Genomic DNA, 21,954 nt, shown 5'->3' on the forward strand with positions numbered 1-21,954 from the left:
ATATTGATGAGTAGAATTGCTGTCATGTAATTTAACATTTGTTTGATAACAGCTGGAAACATTACCTTCTGAATCATAGTTGAATCGATTGTAAGGCAAATTTAGATTCCCTTAATCGCTCTAATTACTGTGTTTATGTTGGAATGTGATAAATGCACTTTTTTTTTTTTGATCACTGAATAAACAGTATTAACATTGTTTTATTGATAGTAGTAACTTAGTCAACAACCCTAGGCTGGTCATGTGATATCAGCATGGACCGACCCACTCCAGGTAAACTTTATTCTACAAAACTGACCTGAGTGTACATCAGCATGTGACTATTTCTCAAAAATACTGTTGGTTTCTTAATGTGTAGCGTTTAATTTTCACACAAAACAAGTGTAAGTTTCATGTTGACCCATCGATATGAAACCGAGCTTGAGAAACGGGGAAGTGTCGCTTCATCAGAGACAGATGCCCATCATGAGGGAAACTCAAGCCCCTCTTGATCGAAAACATTCAGAACCGGTTTGAAACGTTTCGATGGGCGAGTAAACGCTCACACGAGTCTAGCATTAGTTGGGCTACTGAATGAATCACAGATTCCACACTGAAATTACTCAGAACAAAAAAAAAAATTTCCGCAGGATTTTAGACTAAAGAAAGAACTACTCTGAAAGTTCTCGCAACTTTCACCAATACGGCTATTTAAACGTTATATAAATGTTCGGCCAAAAGTTCCAATGTTTATTCTTTACAGATATTTGATATGAGAAAAGGTTCTGAGATGAATATTCTCGGAATGTTATTTGAACTTGAAAAACGTTCTCTGTTGAGATAAAACGCTCTTAAAATAACGTTCTCAGAACGTCCTAAACATTTTATTGTAGCCTACCGAACGTTCTAAGAAACCCTTTACAACCACGATAAGAAACCTGGACGTTTTAACGTTCTTAGAATATTACAAATAGCTAAACGTTCAAAGGACGTTACATTTTGGGTGAAGTAGCCTATAACGTTCTTTGAAATCTTTCAAGGACATTCTAGTCACGACAAGAAAAGCGGACATTTCATCTTACAAACATTTCAAAACAACGTTCCCACAATGTTTTAACAACCCAGATGTGTCACATGTAAGGGAGGCGATAGTTCCCGTGTTCAGAGACGATGGTTCGGTGAGAGCAGATGATAAACACACGCACACACCTGTGACGACGCTCTTACCTCCACCTGCACGTAAGTTGAGGGAAACCATCCCTTGACTCCGTCCTTCTCTCCCTCCCACCAGCCTCCGTCCAGAGCTTGCGTGACTCTGATCACTTCTCCAGCCTCAAACTTCAATCCCTGCTGATGCTGATCCCCGTTATAGGCGTATAAACTTCGACAGAACAGGTCTGACATCGTAAAGTCCTAGTAGATTCCTCAAACGGTCTCAAAAGTGTAATCCGAATGACTCCAAACTCGTCCGAGAGCTTAAGCGGTGTTTGTCATTCTCCTGCGCGGAGTGGACTGTGATGTGAACGCTGTCAGGAGCGCAGCGCATGGCACTGGAGTGAACACACCCACTCACTCACACATCATCATCATCATCTTCAGAGACAGCAGAGCTCATTCTCTGCATTGCCTCATTCCGAAAAGCCTGAACTGTGTCACTAAACATCTGTATGATCTAATACAGGAGATCACAAAGAACTGCGACAGATCAGACAGTGCTCCTGATGAAATATGGGCATCCCCTTATTATGACAGGTTACGATTAGAGGAACTTGTAGGCTATTAATTCATTCTAGAAAATCAAATATTGTGAATTAGGAATTTTGCCTATAAAGTAGAACATCAAAGTAACTGCATAAATCCAACCTGCTAGCAACAATGAGCGCGATATTCTGCATTTGGATTAATGCACCGATTCTTGAGTAGCCTATATGACAAACATTTATAAAATACTATATAATAAAGATTTGAAATATTGGCACATTCACTTTAATATGAATGAATAGAAAGCTCCGTTTACCTGGTGAATTAAAACGTGTGAGACACTTATACAGTGTTTACAAATGTTGTATATTTTGCACATGACAGTAGCTATTTGTTTTTATAATCTTATGGATATTAATAGACTGTGGCTTATTTTAGATGAAGCACACTTTCTAAAAAATCTTTTGATGTGGCCTGGATTTTCACGGTTTTGTGAGTTATAGAGAAGCATAAGGTACTTTCCCGCTCCAGAAATGAAAATTCAGTTATCTGTTAGAAAACTCCAAATGATGTAACTAACATTTAAAGGAGCTACAGATGTGAAACCGAATGGAAAATATTAATCACGTGGTCTCAGCGGGGTCTCGGTTATCTGTTGTCTCCCTCTCGTGGTCAGAAAACTGTAGTGTGATTGTGAAATGCACCATGAAGCGGACTTACTGTTACAGATGTGTTATAAATGCGTAAAGAAGTCGGGCTTTACATAGTACTGTAATGTATGAAAGCCCTTTTGGGCCAAACATTTAAAAAAAAAAAAATAATAAAAAAAATATATATATATATATATATATATATATATATATATATATATATATATATATATATATATATATATATATATATATATTCCATGTTCTTCTATAGTATTGTGTGGTGTTTAGTGCAGTTTGTGGATTACAGTATTTGTTTTAACTCCCCCGCAAACACGACATGGTACGATCCACGATCTGTCAATGGACGCCAAGCTTTCGCTTTCATGCGCTTATGATTACATGGCAAACTCTAACTATATATACGATGTTTAAACTGTATGCTCAGGATTTCTAGTAAATGATTTATCTATTTATGCAGCGGAACTGCGCACGAACCGTTCAGGAGCATATATATAGGCTACATATGTAGGTGTCGCATTGGACTGCTCCACACAAGTCGACGCGTCCGCAATTTTGGAACAGTCGATATGTCGTCACTCAGAATAAAAATCAACGCGTTATAATATGCAATGTTGCGTAGCCTCTGTATGTGAAAACCGATGAAATGTTAATTCCTGAAGCAACTAGATAAACTTTCACAGGTAAGAATCTGTTGTTGTTGTTGTTGTTTTTAATATGTATTAACTCAATGTTGCAGGTTTTAAACTAGCTTTAGTACCTTTTAAATGTCGTGTTAGCGACCGGCTTCATCTTGTTGTATTGTGTTAGTTTAGAAAAATCGCCTGCTGAAGTCTACTGCAGATTTAGATAATAACACATACGTGTTATTAGTGTTACAGACACACAGGTCACTTGCTCTCAAGGGTTCACGAGCCGGCTTTGACCATTCTAATAAATATGGCGGAAGGCTAACAGCCGCTAAAGGTGATGATACACGGGGCAACTTTCTGAGCAATTTTGCAACCAAATGAGATACAGAACCAAAGACCGATCCAAGGTATCTAGATATAAAGTTGTTGCCTATTCTCAATAGAATGGGGAACAGTGACGTCATTTTGTAGGCGGATCGGCTGTTAGCATGAGTCACGATACTGATCTATAATATAGAACATATAGTCATAATATAGGCTAATATAGTCATATATAGATCAGTGGTCATGACACTGGTTCCCTCACAACAAGCCTACAGGATTTAGGTTAGGCTTTTGGATTATCGCAAAAAAGAAAAAAAAAAAAAAAAATTACACGTTTTGTCCATCAAGATAATCTTCATAAAATAATATAACTTTGATGGATTTTGAAGCCTAAATAAAAGCGCCAGAACTTAAAAGCTAAACATAGGTTATAAACGAACTACAGCATCTCGGTCGCGCGCTTATACAGTCTATGGTCGCGCGCCTTTAATTGTATGTACCTGTCAAGGATGGAGTAAATGACTGTAATTAATGCCATTCCCTCTGAAGTTATTAAATTGCTAGAAAATTATGTAGATAAACAACAACAACAACAACTTAGATTTTAGTCTTAAGTTGGGAGGTAGGTATACATTTAAAAGACAAGAATTGTAAAAAAAAAAGTGAAAATAAATAAATAATATAAAATAATAATAACTAGGCCTATCTGAGAAATCTCTCTCCACTGTTCCTTTAGCTATAAAGTCTTTTAGAGATCAGTTTCAGGATGTCAACTAGAAAGAGACTTGTGTGTCTGTATAGTCTTTTAGTTTTGATTTTAAGTTTTTTAAAGATTGCACACTTATTTTAAAATAGAAATAGGTTACACTACTTGTATACATTAAAAGGCACAAGAAATAACAAGGCGAAAAAAAATGTATTGTAAAGCCTTAAATCTGTCCTTTGAATGATTTATAATACATAAAATGTATATTTCTTGATACAGATGTGTTTTCCCGCCACTTTTCATTTTTGTCATTGAAGCCTTTTCTGTTCTACAATTTGAGTTAATGTAACGGATACTGCCTTTCTATGTTTTAACTGATAATTGACTTTCTGTGTTAAAAGATTGCAATAAAAAGTGCATCTGCCTGTATGTGTTTGATCAGGAGAACGGCGATGGAGGATCGCGCGCCGCCAGTGTTCGTGTTCGGGATCATCGCGGACATACAGTACGCAGATATAGAGGACGGTTTAAATTATCTGAGAACGCGCAAACGCTTCTACAGGAACAGCCTCCAGCTGCTGCGTAACGCGACGCGCCGCTGGGAAGAGCAGCGCGTCATGTGCGTCCTTCAGCTGGGTGACATTATTGACGGGTTTAATAAGAGCCGCAGCGCTTCGGAACAGGCTCTAGCCACCGTTATCGGGGAGTTTGACAAGAGCCCGGCGGATGTGCATCACGTGTGGGGCAATCACGAGTTTTACAACTTCTGCAGGGAAACTCTACTCGCTTCCCCGCTCAACAGCGCGGCGAAAGCCGGGAGTGGTAGTGACCTACTAGCGGATGACATTTACGCGTACGAGTTCAGCCCCGCCCCCGGGTTTCGGTTCGTGCTTCTGGACGCCTATGACATCAGCGTGATCGGGAGAGACGAGAGCAGCGAGAAACACACACGATCATTGAAACTCCTGCAGGAACACAACAGCAACTCTGATCTCAATCAACCGCCAGGTGCTGCAGCCAAACCTTTGTGAGATTATACTGAAAGACAATGGAACTAGAGTAGTGTATTGACTATTGCTTAACAGATTAATGCAAAATATATATATATATACAGGTGCATCTCAATAAATTAGAATGTCGTGGAAAAGTTCATTTATTTCAGTAATTCAACTCAAATTGTGAAACTCATGTATTAAATTCAGTGCACACAGACGGAAGTAGTTTAAGTCTTTGGTTCTTTTAATTGTGATGATTTTGGCTCAAATTTAACTCAATAAATTAGAATATGGTGACAGTTTCAATGAACTTTTCCACGACATTCTAATTTACTGAGATGCACCTGTGTGTGTGGGTGTGGGTGTGTGGGTGTGTGGGTGTGTGTGTGTGTGTGTGTGTGTGTGTGTGTGTGTGTGTAAAATAATAGTATTAATAATAAAAAAAAATCAGAACAATTAAAAGTAAATTATATTTTTAAAGAATTTTGGAAAATATAGGCTGCAGCATGCTGGTCAATTTCAGATGAATTTATATTGAAAATAAATTAATTTAACAGCAACTTAGTCAGGTTTGTTATAAAAGTCAAAATGTTTGTTTTGGAGACTATCACCTACCCATCTCCAAATATAATTTGGACAATTCTTTGAAAAAAAAAAAAAAAAAAAACATGATGCTTGGGTTATGTTATAAAATATTATTACAAATAAATAAATAACAGTAATACGTTACCACAAATCATTGTTCTTTTCATATATTAAACCAAATTGGACCAAGATCTCCCAAGACTTTAACCATATGGTTTGTATTAAATGAAAATAGAAAAACGAAATGTCCCACTGTTTCTATTTCGGCATTACAAAATAAACTATATTGAGATATTAACATCAAACCTTATTCTTAAAAATTAGATAAAGGATTTATGATTCTTAAAGAAATAGTTCAGCAAAAAATGTTTACATTTGCTGAATATGTGCTCATCCTCAGGTCATCCAAGATGTACAGTAGATGAGTTTGTTTCTTCATCAGATATGGAAAAATGTAGTATTCCATCAGTGTCTCACCAATGGATGCTCTGCAGTGAATGGGTGCCGTCAGAATGAGTGTCCAAACAGCTGATAAGTGATATTTTGGATTACAGGAAGCATTATTATGGATTTTGGACTTGTATTTTAGCTAAAAATGTCTTGATGGATTTGTTTTTTACAAACACGCAGCTTTTGGCTTCACAGGACGTTGGACTTGGAGTGCTGTGGTTTATTGTGTTTTTATCTGTGTTTTTATCACTTTATCTGTTTGGACTCTTATTCTGATGGCACCCATTCACTGCAGAGCATACATTGGTGAGCACTGATGGAATGAACTTATGAATCCTGGAAAATATGTCTGAACAAGACATGACTTGAGAAATACATGTATATATAAGTCATATATGTCAGTCTTACAGAAAAGGCTGTTTGGAGTGGGTTGACATGCAGTTGAATCATGTTTACTGTATATGATAGTCATGGTGACACGTTTCAGTGTGTAAACAGCTAGTACTGTTGGGGGTGAATTAAAGCCAGTTAAACACAGACTGAGTACAGCTTGTTTATGTGCTTTCTTACAGTATTTAATGGCTTGAAACAAAGGTTTGTGAAATTTAATGGCGGATTCAGCCAAGAGCAGCTGCTGTGGCTCGATGAAGTCTTAACTCTTGCTGACCAGAAACAGGAGAGAGTAACTGTCTTTAGTAAGTATACACACTTTTAGATGCTTTTAAGATCTTTATGCATGGTCTTTTCAGGTCTTTACATTACTTGTCAGAAGTTACTATCGTTGTCGAAACAGTTGTGCTGCTTCATGTTTTTGTGGAAACCGTGATCATTTTTTTTTTTGTGATTTACATTTTTCAGAATTCTGTGATGAATAGAAAGTTCAAAAGAACAGGATTTATTTGAAATAGAAATCCTTTGTAACAGTATAAATGCCTTTACTGTCACTTTTGATCAATTTAATGTGTCCTTGATGAATAAAAGCATGTCTTTCTTTTGAGTGATAATTTATAATGGTTTCCACAAAAATCTGAAGCAGCAAATGAAAATTAAGCTTTGATCTCGGTGATAAATTACATTTTACGGTAGATTCTAAATTGCAATAGCATTTCATAATTTTTACTGTATCTCTGAGTAAATAAATGCAGCCTTGGTGAGCAGAAGATTAATTGATTAATTGGTTTTCAGAAGTGGTGTTGTTTTAGAAGATTTTGAAAGTCGTGAAGTTTTATATTGTGTATTTGTTTAGGTGATGTTTATTTTGTATTTTTTTAGGTAGTCTTCATGTTTATGGGTTGGAACTACGACGCCATGCAGTCCATGCTGCGCTCTCATAAGAGCGTGGTTTGCTTCATGGCGGGACACGATCATGATGGAGGATATTACATGGATGAGTCTGGTGTTCACCACATCACGCTGGAGGGGGTGATTGAAACGCGTCCAGACAGTAATGCCTTTGGTACGGTGTATGTCTATGAGGACCAGATGGTTCTAAAGGGCAACGGAAGGATATCAGACATGGTTCTCAAGTATCCATGAGTGGAAAGTATTTATGAACTGACAGGAGAGAAGATTATTGTCAATGAATGATGGAATGGAAAATAATAAACAAACCCTTCTGTATGATCATCTCAATTTCTGTGTACATTTAGTGTTAAATCTGATTTTTATAAACCCTAAGATATGTTCATGTATAAGTAACACTGTTACCAACAAAATGAACAAATAAAACGAACAACAACAAACCCTTAATAAGATTAAGTCATCGCTGACAAGATGGGATTTTATTGAAAGTTGGCTACCTATGCAGTACAAACGCAAAACAGGGCCATAGCGAAGTAAAAAAAAACAAAAAAAATAAGTCATCGCTGACAGCACCCATAAAGCATTGGCCTCAGTCAGATGATCCGGGAGCGGGATACAAAAATGCGGAAGTAGTACGATCTGTAGTTTTTATACAAAAGTCCTGGAGCTGTCAAAAAAATAAAAATGAATAATATATATATATATATATATATTATTCATTTTTATTTTTATTTTTAGGCTACTTTTATAAATATAATATTATATTTATATAGCAACAAAAAAATTTTGTAAATTTATGGGTAAATGTATGTTTTTTGAGTATATAAATATAAATAACTATATAAAATTACATTTAATTTAATTATATACATACTGAATGTATATAATAAAATAAATCTTTTAAAATATAATTGTATATTCGTGTACCAACAGAAAACAAACCAACAAAAGAAATAGCAGGAAAAAATAATAATAATAGTGGCAATGTGCAATAATAAAATATGCAATGGATAAAACAGATGCTACATTGTATACAGACATATTCAAAAGTCTACTTTTTCATGTAGCCTAATATTTCATTATTTTACCTAAATGTATATTTTATTTTGCGATGTTTGGCTGCCCCTCGAGTCATGAATCCCCCTTGAGCGGGGAGTACTCGCGCACCTGGCAACCGCAGAGCCAGCGCTGGCGCTCAGCAGCAGCGCGAGTCTGAGGCGCCGTTACTGCTAACCGAAGCTGGCTGTCCTGTCCCGCCTTACGACCGTTTAACCCCCTCGCTTCTAAACCTAACCGAATGGGGTGCGGAAAGCCTATCGGTTCGCTGCAGTAGTCGTGCGCGTTGAGTGTCCAGCGTGAATCCAGTGTCCGAAGGGTCAATCTGCCTCACTGCAGTGCAGCCGTTGCTGGAGTCGAACAGATCCACAATGGCGACTCCCAGTCCCAGCACCAATTCACCAACTAGCGCTGCGGGATCCGCCTTACACACGCAACACTTAACGACAATGAGCAACATGCAGGGTAAGAGACGCAAACACAGCGTGAAGCGGCTAATGAGCCGTTATTCAGTGATGCGGCTCGAGCGCAGCGGAACGCGCTTAGGCCGCGCGCTCCAGTGTTTACAGCGTCACATGAACGCGAAGCTCCATGATAATGTCTCATACGCGTCTGCGTGGGTTCACTGCTGGTTGTTGTGCTGAGGCTGTAGGCCTGTGCAGTGGCTCACGCAGCCTTTCTAGCCATCATATCTATGCTAAATGTGCTGCTCTGATGGCCAAACCTGCTGTGTATATGGACAGCTCACCGAGGTTCTCTTTAGCACCGCTGTAACAGAATCAATAATCATAATGATATTTTCTAGATAATGGTGATTCTGATTGAAGGCCATCTATAATTTCTATTTGTTGTGTTGTGTACATTTTGTTGTACAAAATATTTCACTGCACTCTGTTCAGTATTGTTTTAGTTTCATTCAAATACTGTTATAGCTTTAGATTTTATTTTTGCTTTAATGTTAATTTTAGTTAAAGTTTTAGTATTTTGTGTTTTTTTATATATATATTTTATTTCAGTTAACATTTCTTCTATTTTTACTTTTTTTTAACAGTTTTTAGTTAACTATAATACTGTTATATTTTTTGTTAATGTTTTGAATTATATTTTATATTTTTTGATTCACATTATTTTTTAAGTTTTACTTTTTTGTTATGTCATTTTATTTGATTTTGTTGTTTTTAAACATGTATATATGTGTGTGTGTGTGTGTGTATATATATATATATATATATATATATATATATATCTATCTATATATATATATATATATATATATATTGTATTTAAGTTCATTTGAGTTATTTTAGTATGTCAACTAAAAATGAGAAATGTTGTATTGGCAACTAACTGAAACTAAAAGTTTTTAATATTTGAATTCGATTTTATTTTTATATTTTCTACTCTTGTGTTAATTTTAGTTATAGTTATAATTTTAGTTAATTATAGCATGTATTTGCATTAAGATGATCATAACGGGTCAGTATCGTACTATCCAGTCTGGCTGTGGTCTGATTGTTTGGGTCATTAGTAAATGAATGATTTCTCCTCCTCATTCAGATTCCAGCACATGCTGGAGGTGTCAGAATGAAACAGGTAAAGCAGCTCACATACGCTTCACACTTATTTAGACCATCATCAGTTCAGTTTATACAGAAGCTTGTGTCCAGCTCGGAATAAAAAGGCCATTGTGACTTTTATTTCACAGTTCTGAGTATTCTTTGATAAATAGCGAGTTTATATTTCACAAATATATACATATATTTTGTTTGCACCATGAAATAAATAAATAAATAGCCTAAATAAAAAAGAAAAATTTAAAAAAAAAAAAAAAAAAACATTATTGCGAATTTATGTTTATATATGAGTTTATATCTTACAATTGTCTGAATTTGTGAGATACAATGTCAGAATTGCGAGAAAAACTCAGAATTATGAGGTTAAAATTCACAATTACCTTTTTAATTATTTTATTCCATGACTTAAATAAGCATCCATAAGTTTATCATCATTTACATGGATTTCCAACATTTTTTTTTTAGGATTTCAGATCAATCTGTCTGGAGTAACCCAAAGTAAGCTGGTTTTCTGTGCTGTTATAATGCTTTGCTTCACTTCTCTCCAGAAAATAGTGTGATTTCTGCTGTAGATGCAGTTTAAGACCAAAATGAACCACTTATGAATCAGATATCTTAAATAATGTAGACATTTTTTGAAGAAATCATGATTAGTGCTTGCTTTAGCAGCAGATAAATAAATGTCACTTCCCCAAGCCACACAGTTTGAGCTGTTTTCTGAAATCATCTCATATTTTGATTCTCAGTTATTTCCATATTCATTTCTTTCTGCATGCTTTCTGTTAAATTCGCTTTTTGTTTTTAAATACAAAACATAAATAAGGTCTCCATTATCCTTAGCAAAGCAATCTGAACTTAACGTTTTTTTTTTTCTTTCTCTTTAACAGGCAAACGCAAAGCACTTAAGTTAAACTTTGCGAATCCGCCAGTTAAACCGACCGCGCGGCTCCCCATCACGACGGCTAACCCACCGTTCCAGAATCCACACATGTGAGATTACATTCACTGCTCATGTTTTGTTAAAGGTCACGTACGTCATTTTTATGTTAAATATGCAGAAAAATCGGTAAGTAATTTGTAAAAACTGGCTCAAACACGGCTGTTTGTATCCTGACACTCCAATCAGCCAATAGCACGAGTCTGGGGGCGGGACAAACTGTTTATCGACCAATTACAGATGGGCAGCGTTCGGGAAACCTGTTTGGCAACAGTCATGATTTTTGCAGTTCAATGAGTTTGCGCTGTAGTTTCTGTGTGTAAAAGCATTGCGTTTCAGAGAGCGGCTGCGGACGCACAGCATCGAGTCCTCAGGGAAGCTGAAGATTTCTCCAGAGCAGCATTGTGACTTCACGGCCGAGGACCTCAAGGACCTGGGGGAGATCGGGAGAGGAGCGTATGGATCCTTGAGGATTTTGGTGCGATGAGCTCAGGGGCCTGGTCAAGGCCGGCAGAGTGGTTTACATTATATAATTGTAAAAATATCAGAATTATCCAGCAGAAATGACTGGAGTCTGGGAACATTGGAAAATGGAATGGAATAATTTTTTTTTTCTCATAAAAAATGATAAAACTGTAGAAATTGTCATAGATACTGAAATAGAGCACAACAATCAGTTCCGGAAATAGAAACTCTATTCATTTTCTCCATAGGGAAAATAAAGATAATTAATTTTTAGCAATAACTGATAAACATTTAATGTTCTCCAAGATAATGTTAAACGATTGTATATCCTTTTGTTTGAACCCATCTGTTTGCGTTGTCAGCTTCTGTTTTAAATAACTGTTCAATAGCAGAATTCATGGTGGAAAAATGGAATTATGGTGTGTTCACACCAGACACGAATATGCGCTTCGCGTCACTCACTCTAGATTACTCGCGGGATGGTTTTCGTGTCACTTGCGCAAATAGAAACACCGCGATCAACCATGGTGGAGATAACTACAATCGCTGTTTTGTACCTGTTGTCAAATGTCCCATATACAATGGAAAGCCAAATGCTGACGTGTCTGGGTTCACAGCACCATCCAGAGGAGGATGAATAACGTTAGGATCCTGTATTAATGTGTGTGTTACATTTTACTACTGATTTATACACTGATATTACTATTATTTTTATTATTGATATCAGCATCTCTTGTTAATAAAATACAACTATCACTACAACTGATTTTAATTGTTTTCTAAGCTCCAGACCTATCTAATAACAGACGGCTACAATAATGCTCTCTTTAATTGTCTGATTCAACTGGACGTGTCGAGAGAACGCGTCATGTGAATTTTTGCGACAAACACGTCACGCTTTTCGGGTCATTCGCCCCACCCGGCACGAATTCGCCTCTATTCTTTGCATTGACTTTGTATGTAATCTACTCGCGTGAATAATTACATTTGTGTCTGGTTGTGAACACACCATTACCCATAATTCCAGTAAAATTACACCAATCAGAGTCACAGTGAGCAAAGTGCACTAAGATAGATCTTAAGCTCCGCTAGAAAATTAAATAGCATAAAAGACAGAAGAGAATGAGAAAAAAAAAACAGAGACGAACATATGAACTGAAACAAAGTACAAACATATGAATAAACATAAGTCTTTCATCATATACATATATATGTAGTTTGTATATAAAATCAACAATTTTAAATGAATAGTTTTATATTTCACCATTATTTTTTAAATTTGTCATTTGCAGTGCTTCATGGGATTGTAGTTTCCAGCCTTGTATCTTTGTCTATTTTTTTTTTCTTCTTGATTTTTAAATAATTTTCCTGTTTCAAATCAAAGTCTGTAATGTTGTGATCCCCCTCATAGCTGGTTGTTTTGGTTCCATAGCTTTAAACGCTTTAATTAAGACGTTTTTAAAAACGTTATGGGAAAAACAAATAGGAAAAATACTTAACGAACCAGCGTCGCTGAAAAAGTGACCACAGATTTGATAGAACTAAGGGAAATGATCTTGATTGTACAGAGACATGTGGTTGTCATGATATTACCAAATGTGTGAATGCGCCACCTAGAGTCAGACACACGTCACTGCAGTGTCTGGATCGAGACTCATCAAACCTGGTTTAGACTATTAGGTTGGAAAATAAACAAATAGAAATCAGCACAAATTGAATCTGGTTTTCATCAATAATTTGATAATTGTCAAACATGACGAGGATCTCTGAGGAGTGTCGGTTCTGTTTGATCTTCCTCCTGTTAAACCTGTCATCAGCTGTGTGTGATGAATCTGACCTCAGTCTTCTTGCCTTCACTGCAGCGGATCCGCTCCACGGTGGATGAGAAGGAGCAGAAACAGCTTCTGATGGATTTAGATGTAGTGATGAGGAGCAGCGACTGCCCGTATATCGTCCAGTTCTACGGAGCCCTGTTCAGAGAGGTGAAGGTGGTGATGAGGTGTTGTGAGTGTTCGAATGACTGTCTTTGTGTTTGCTGTTTGCTAACAGGACTGTATTTGTGTCTCTCTTCAGGGCGACTGCTGGATATGTATGGAACTAATGTCTACCTCCCTTGATGAATTCTACAAATATGTATATTGTGCATTAGATGACATCATTCCAGAGGAAATTTTAGGCAAAATTACATTAGCGGTAAGTCACTTATCATATATATTAACAAAAGTTACTGTATTGTAGTAGTAATAGTAATAATAATATTTTTCTTATAATAAAATGTGTAAAACATAATACATGCATATTATTATTATTATTATTATTATAACAATATAAAAAATTCTTGTTATTATTACTAGTAATAATATTATGAATGCCAACAATATTTTGGTTATAATAATATTAATATAAATTAATACATTATTGTTATTATTATTATTATTATTATTATTATTTATAACAAAATAAAACATATAAAATTTGTATTAATACTAACAACAACAATAATAATGTTTATTATTATTGTTATTATAAATAGTGATTATAATATTGGTTATTAAAACAAAATGTATATAACCTTTATGAAATCAAAATACATGTTGTTGTTATACAATTATATTTTGTTATAGTACAATTTATTAAATAGTACATATACAGGTGCATCTCAATAAATTAGAATGTTGTGGAAAAGTTCAGTTATTCAACTCAAATTGTGAAACTCGTGTATTAAATAAATTCAGTGCACACAGACTGAAGTAGTTTAAGTCTTTGGTTCTTTTAATTGTGATGATTTTGGCTCACATTTAGCTCAACAAATTAGAATATGGTGACATGCCAATCAGCTAATCAACTCAAAACACCTGCAAAGGTTTCCTGAGCCTTCAAAATGGTCTCTCAGTTTGGTTCACTAGGCTACACAATCATGGGGAAGACTGCTGATCTGACAGTTGTCCAGAAGACAATCATTGACACCCTTCACAAGGAGGGTAAGCCACAAACATTCATTGCCAAAGAAGCTGGCTGTTCACAGAGTGCTGTATCCAAGCATGTTATCAGAAAGTCGAGTGTAAGGAAAAAAGTGTGGAAGAAAAAGATGCACAACCAACCGAGAGGACCGCAGCCTTATGAGGATTGTCAAGCACAATCGATTCAAGAATTTGAGTGAACTTCACAAGGAATGGACTGAGGCTGGGGTCAAGGCATCAAGAGCCACCACACACAGAAGTGTCAAGGCATTTGGCTACAGTTGTCGTATTCCTCTTGTTAAGCCACTCCTGATCCACAGACAACGTCAGAGGCGTCTTACCTGGGCTAAGGAGAAGAAGTACTGGACTGTTGCCCAGTGGTCCAAAGTCCTCTTGTCAGATGAGATCAAGTTTTGTATTTCATTTGGAAACCAAGGTCCTAGAGTCTGGAGGAAGGGTGGAGAAGCTCATAGCCCAAGTTGCTTGAAGTCCAGTGTTAAGTTTCCACAGTCTGTGATGATTTGGGGTGCAATATCATCTGCTGGTGTTGGTCCATTGTTTTTTCTGAAAACCAAAGTCACTGCACCCTTCTACCAAGAAATTTTGGAGCACTTCATGCTTCCTTCTGCTGACCAGCTTTTTGAAGATGCTGATTTCATTTTCCATCAGGATTTGGCACCTGCCCACACTGCCAAAAGTTGGTTAAATGACCTGGTGTTGGTGTGCTTGACTGGCCAGCAAACTCACCAGACCTGAACCCCAGAGAGAATCTATGAGGTATTGTCAAGAGGAAAATGAGAAACAAGAGACCAGAAAATACAGATGAGCTGAAGGCCAGTGTCAAAGAAACCTGGGCTTCCATACCACCTCAGCAGGGCCACAAACTGATCACCTCCATGCCACTCCGAATTGAGGCAGTAATTAAAGCAAAAGGAGCCCCTACCAAGTATTGAGTACATGTACAGTAAATAAACATACTTTCCCAGAAGGCCAACAGTTCACTAAAATTTTTTTTTATTTTTTTATTGGTCTTATGAAGTATTCTAATTTGTTGAGATGAGGTGAATTGGTGGGTTTTTGTTGAATGTGAGCCAAAATCATCACAATTAAAAGAACCAAAGACTTAACTTTAAAACTCCTGCCAGCAGACTTCTTCAGTCAGTGTGCACTGATTTTATTTAATACACGAGTTTCAGAATTTGAGTTGAATTACTGAAATAAATGAACTTTTCCACGACATTCTAATTTATTGAGATGCATGTATGTATGTATGTTTATAATAGCAATAGTAATTTCTGTTATAATTAATGAAACATAATACATGATGATAGTGACTTTTAATGTTTTATTTATAACAGTATAAAATGGGCTTTTAATAATTTTAACAACAATAATTTTAATTATTGTACTAATATTTTGTTATAATTAAATGTATTAAATATAACACATTAATTGATTTTAAAACTGGATACATTTATTATTTTTATTGTTGTTGTTGTAGTCACATTCTCTCTCTCTCTTTTTTCTTCTTTTCGTAGACTGTGAAAGCACTGAATCACTTGAAAGAAAACTTGAAAATAATCCACAGAGGTGAGTGGCCAAGCATCAACACATTTACAGCTGGGTGAAGCAATTACCCCATTAAATCAATTATTGAATACAGTTTTTGCAGTGAGATTTCTGAGCCTCAGTGTCATTATCTGAAGTGAATGCCTGAGTTGTTCTTTTACCGTGTTTTTCAGACATCAAACCCTCCAACATTCTCCTGGACAGAAACGGCAACATTAAACTGTGTGATTTTGGCATCAGCGGGCAGCTGGTCGACTCCATCGCCAAGACCAGAGATGCTGGCTGTAGACCGTACATGGCTGTGAGCATCATATTCTGCTCCTCTAATAAACATGATGTGTGCTTACAGCATATGATGATGTTCCTGTGTTCTTGTAGCCTGAACGGATCGACCCCAGCGCCTCCAGACAGGGCTATGACGTCCGCTCCGATGTGTGGAGTTTGGGAATCACGCTGGTTCGTCTCTATTCAGTCTCTTCTACTCCCTCACATACATATATATAATGTTTTTATTAGGAATCTCATGCGATTAAAATTAATAATTAATTGCAAATTAATTGCACATCATTATTGGCTGAGAAATTACCCCACAATAATTGTGTCCAGTGTGATAATCATTACACAGACATTACAAATAAGCAGCTTTAGACAGAAATATTATAATTCAACATAATGATAATACATTTTTTTAATGATTATTCAAATTATAATTTTTTTAAATGATACTTTCAAACTAAAACTACACTAAAGCGCCAGTAGGTGGCGACGAGTCGCTCACTCAACCAATTCATTCAGAAATGAAGCGAGTGACAGTCTACATGAATGAGTCACTGAATCATTAACTCACTTGATTTGTTCAAAACTTTGGATTTAATCAGTAACAAATCACACCTGGGTGTCGCTTTGAGACGCAAAACAGCTCTGCTATGGCTTGGATTGGAGCTATTTTCATTGCATAATCGAACAATACTGGCAATATTGTGTCTAAAACACAATTTTAACGTCTTGTTTATTGAACCGTTGTATAAATCAGTATCAACTTTGCAGTTGTGCAGATATTTGTTAGTTTTGTTAATTTTAGTGTTTTTATATTTCAAAATCAACTCATTATTAAATAATTATTTACTTTTTTTTTGTGCAGATACTTGGTATATTGAATTTTATTGCTGTATAATTGCATTCTATTAGACTCCATCACGCAGTCAGTTGTCTTGCATCGTGTTCATCAATAACTGCATCAGTGTAAGATGATGGACAGGTCTGGATGGATATGATGCATGCATTTTAACACTTTTTTTCTTAATATTTGCAGCTTATTAACCTGTTAATTCATCGGCTCTAGTACTAAAGCACCGGCTCCTCTGCTTTAATGGTGTGAATGTGTTTGTGTTGCAGTACGAGCTGGCGACGGGACGCTTCCCATATCCTAAATGGAACAGCGTGTTTGATCAGCTGACGCAGGTGGTGAAGGGAGACCCGCCGCAGCTCAGCAGCTCCGAGGAGAGACAGTTCTCACCCAAATTCATCCAGTTTGTCAATCTATGGTGGGTTCACATGTGGCCGAGCTGTTTTCCTGTGCTTTGAAGGATATGAGTATACAAACGCATGTTTCTTTGCTAAGCGGTCATGTGACACGTCTTTGTTTGATCATGTGTGTTCCAGCCTTACAAAGGAAGAGTCGAAAAGGCCAAAGTACAGAGAACTGCTGGTACGTCAAACCTGTGTTTGTTTGAACTACAACCTTTGAACTTATTGATTTTACTTGAAAAGAGCTGAATTCAAAATGCACGTCTGACTTGCATAGTTATATTTTTATGGTTTTATTGGTCGTAATTTTTAGGGATGTGATATTAGATGAGTACTATATTGGTTATTGGTCGATTTTAGATATTTAAATACAATTTAAAAAACATGATACATATTTAGAGTTGCATTTATTATTAAAAATACTACTGCTAATAATAATAATTTTGTTATAACATTTTTAAAACGTAACTATACATTATTACACACTTAACATTATTAATATTTGTACTATTATTATTATGTGTGTTTCTTTGTACTACGGCTTTTAAACTTGAATTGATTTTACTAGAAAAGATTTCAATTGAAAAATGAACGTCTGTCTCGTACAGTTATATTTTTATGTTTTTAATTAACCTTAATTTTTAGAGATGCAATATTGGACCACTAACATATTGGTTATTGGTCGGTAATAAAGTTTGAATTGATTGATTGATAGATATCAATTAAATTGGATATTTAATTATACATGCTAATGTACAAAATCCCTATTTTACAAATAATTGACCTTTGTTGCTCACTTAAAATTAATTTTTTTAAAAACGCATAACGCTGATAAAATCAAATGTTTAACTAAAAGTTTTTAATTTCGCAGATCTGAATTACAGCAGGATTGAAAACGTAATAAAAAATACTTATAATACTATTGTTTTTATTATTATTATACATACCAATAATAATATTTTTATACTTAGAAGACAATACGTCTTGTTATTATTATCATTGTCATTATTTTACCCTATTATCACACACAATTCTTATAATTTTATAAAATAATAAAATACATAGCATTAATATTAATAGATATTATTATAAACTAAAATTTGCAAGAGTAACGCTGCTTATTAATTTGAGGCTTCTTTGAAAAGATCAGTATTGTGTAAAGCACTTGAGAAATAAAGGTGACAAAATAGTGTAGCATTTTAATATCAGCCATTTATTGGTTATTCACTACAGCATGAAAATAATGATGTGTGTGAGCTAGAACTGAAATCTTGCTTCATGCCCTGATCGTGTGTTTGTGTTGCTGCTGTTCCTGCAGAAGCATCCGTTCATCCTGATGTACGAGGAGCGGATCGTGGATGTGGCTGGTTACGTGTGCAGGAATCTGGATGAAATGCCGGCGTCCCCCGGCTCGCCCATGTATGTCGACTGATGGTGAGCGGCCTGTTGGGAACACAAGACGGTCCGGCCACCATTTGGTGTACATACAGCGCCTCAAGTGAAACACACAGCCCTTCACCAACTCTCATTTCACTGCATTTACCGCAGCACATCCTACTCTCAACGTTTGACGCTTTAATTCTATTTCAAAGTGCCACATTAAAACGCTTGTGCCACTTTTTGTGCCGTAATGTGGCTTCGCTTCTGTACGCAGTCGGAGAACAAACGTTGGGTGTAGGATTTGTTCTCGTTTGTGAAATGCAAGTCCTGGTTAAGCGTCTGAGTGTTTCTGCTAGACATCGTAATTTTGTACCTTCAGTGTGAACACAAAGAGAAATGCTTCGCTTATGTACGCAGGTTCAGTGTGAGTGGGCTCTCATTTAAAAGCCATTTACATCATGGTGTGTAAACAAGCTTCAGATTTAGCAAATCCACCTTCTGAGTTCATTGCGTCATGCTGCATATGTATGTATGTGTGTGTGGGGAATCATTTGGAAATATAAATAAGCAAAACTTGAATTTGCTCATTTAAGACAGTGATGTGCTTACCGAAATGAATCCTAAGAGGAGGAAAAAGCATCCGTGCTGGTGTTTTTCCCTCATACGTGTACAGACACATCACTCTCTCTTTATTTAATGAAACAAAGGTGTTGTTCTGCATCAGTGATGTGTGTTAAAGTAGCTTTACTCGCTCAGTATGCAATATAATGTCACGATGATCCAAATGGTTTTCACTTTATCAAAGAGAATCCAGTCTGGTGTCTGAATGCAGGTGCTGCTCGTCACTGTAAATGTGTATTTATACAGACTCCACATTGTCAAATCAGAAAATTCACAGATTTTCCCACAAGCTCATTTTAGCATGTTTATAGAGGGTCTGGCACGAGTTTGGTTGGTTCGTGTGGGATACGGCTGATAATTCACTCATAGGTCACTTATTTTAAAAGATGTACAGCATTCATCAAACATGGGTCTGATTGTATAATAATACGGTGCCGGATAGCGTTCAGAGAGTTTCATGTTTTGATGATGGAAAATCTTCTCAAATGCATTTTAAGAAATAATAGTGGCACATCACAAATGTGGGGTGAAATAATTTTAAGGGTGATGTGTATTATATTGTATCAAGAGAGGAAACTATGTACAGAAAAAAATCACTGTGAAAATATTTTACATGTACGGTGAGAAGAGCAATCTGTAAAAATTGTAAAAGGAAATGTGCAGGGATACAGCGTACTATATGTTCAGGTTTGGGTATATATTAATCTCTGACAGCTTTTTGTCTTATACACGTCACAGTTAACAAGGACATCAGCTGAATATGCTTGCAGGTCAGAGGTTTATTGTCATTCTGCTCTGTTAGATCTGAACACACGATGGGCTCGATGCTAGAATAAATCCAATACTCAGCCATCCACGTCTCACATTTATTCAACACCACTGCCAGTACCTACACTGAAAAAAATGGTGTTAGTAACCGTTTTTTCTCTGTGATTTTTATTGTAATATCAAAAAGAAGTTTTGTTTTATGTGTGAAGATGTGAGATTTTTGTTTTGTTTTTTTTTGTAAATTTTTCTGTTATTATTTTTAAAATCATTTACTACAGTGCACGCAGTCTGAAACTATAAATAATCATCATTAAAAAGCTCAAAATAATTTTTTTTTGTTAGTCATCAAGACTGATGGAGTCGGTTTGTTCGTTTTATGTTTGTTTATTGAACTCTGGTACAGTAATACAGCGGTGGAGACAAATACTGGGACCAGTTTATATGGTAACGTTGTTCAGTGGCCAAGCAATACAAAAGCTTTCTGTCATACGTATATATTTCCCCCAGGAGAATCAAAACAAGAAATAAGACAAAACCCCGGTTTCCACAGAGGTGAAGAGTAATAATGAACATTTGTGCAGCACAGACGCTTTCTGCCATCAGGATCAAAGGAACCACAGCTTACAATCGAGAAGAAACAAACTATATAAAGGGGATAAAAAAATACAAGATCGCAGAGTCACTTCTACTGGGCTGCTCCATTCATTGGCCGATATCAAACATAGAAAAATAAAATCTACAGGATTATAAAACTTTACACACAATTCATCTTGATTATAGACCTAATTTCTTAGCTGGTCGTATTATGAAACTGCTTCATGTGTAAAAATAGAGACTCTAATGCTCACTGTGTTTAATACTGAGTCTTGAATATAAAACAGCTTGCTCTTGGTCTGTAATGCCCTTAATGCTTATTCACTGAACTAAAACCCAGGGTTTATTTTTTTTTAAAAAACTATTTATATAAAATTGGATTTTCTGAATTATGCTTTGAGTTTATTTGTATTGTAAGGCCTCACGGCTCTAGAAAAGGCACGATAAAGAGATTCTAAAGATCTGTACAAAAGCATTCAGTGGCACAAAACATGATTAAAAACCAGTAAATAACAAAAACAAACATATTTCATGAAATGAAAAAAGAAAAAAAAAATCTATTCACAGTTTAAGCTTTTGGCGAGCTAATTATTTATAAAAAATAAAAAAAATATTATCTGCTAAATCAGTATTAAAATCTAAAACTAAGGATTTTATTTAAAAAAAGTTCTAAAAAAGTTCCAAAAAAAAAAAAAAAAAGTTAGGTCCCAAATTTGCCACAGTACAGTTTCACAGTTGAATTTATATAATCTATATATTAGAATTCATTCTTCACAAGTGCTGGTAAAAATGGCCATCACAGTTAGTGATGTATTGCTTTTGATTCAGGATGTTTTGATTGTCATTTAAGATTCATACAATGTGATTTATTGGACTTAGTGAGGTTTCAATGAGAAACGGGGATGGTAAGTCAACAAATAAATCAGAAAGTATTAAAAGCCTACTGTTTGTGTGTCAGAAAATGTCACCACTATAGTGAACATGTTTTTCACACTTGTGTCCTCATTGTTTTAATCACTCTTTTAACTGTGAGTTAGTTTTCTCTAACTTTTGTTTTAATGAAAAGGAATGTCTCATAAATATATATATATGTATAAATATGCCAATGAGAATAAAAGTTTGAAATAAATACATCAGAAGAGTAAGATCCAAAAATAA

At 35.7% G+C, this 21,954-nt stretch overlaps 3 protein-coding genes across 4 annotated transcripts in view; 2 read left to right on the top strand and 1 right to left on the bottom strand.

Annotated features, from left to right (window-relative positions):
* The window catches only part of gas7b (growth arrest-specific 7b), a 34,700-nt gene extending 33,055 nt beyond the window's left edge, over positions 1 to 1,645 (bottom strand). For both annotated transcript variants that reach the window (XM_042734895.1, XM_042734894.1), the window contains exon 1: positions 1,207 to 1,645. In XM_042734895.1, coding sequence (XP_042590829.1) covers positions 1,207 to 1,383 — 177 coding nt within the window. In that variant the 5' untranslated portion in view covers positions 1,384 to 1,645. The remainder of the gene's footprint in view (positions 1 to 1,206) is intronic.
* Positions 1,646 to 2,686: 1,041 nt separating this feature from the next.
* Positions 2,687 to 7,675, top strand: adprm (ADP-ribose/CDP-alcohol diphosphatase, manganese-dependent). Its single transcript, XM_042734896.1, is given in 4 exon segments — positions 2,687 to 3,034; positions 4,456 to 5,021; positions 6,616 to 6,782; positions 7,316 to 7,675. Coding segments are annotated over 3 exon segments (987 nt in total). The 5' UTR covers positions 2,687 to 3,034; positions 4,456 to 4,465; the 3' UTR covers positions 7,580 to 7,675.
* A 793-nt stretch (positions 7,676 to 8,468) lies between these two features.
* On the top strand, positions 8,469 to 20,286 carry map2k4b (mitogen-activated protein kinase kinase 4b). Its single transcript, XM_042734897.1, is given in 13 exon segments — positions 8,469 to 8,866; positions 9,959 to 9,994; positions 10,441 to 10,473; positions 10,863 to 10,965; positions 11,252 to 11,412; positions 13,220 to 13,359; positions 13,451 to 13,570; positions 15,876 to 15,927; positions 16,080 to 16,207; positions 16,285 to 16,362; positions 17,302 to 17,450; positions 17,569 to 17,614; positions 18,752 to 20,286. Coding segments are annotated over 13 exon segments (1,254 nt in total). The 5' UTR covers positions 8,469 to 8,772; the 3' UTR covers positions 18,866 to 20,286.
* Positions 20,287 to 21,954: the final 1,668 nt, after the last annotated feature.

This window comes from Cyprinus carpio, chromosome B12 (assembly GCF_018340385.1).
Source record: "Cyprinus carpio isolate SPL01 chromosome B12, ASM1834038v1, whole genome shotgun sequence".
NCBI lineage: Eukaryota > Metazoa > Chordata > Actinopteri > Cypriniformes > Cyprinidae > Cyprinus > Cyprinus carpio.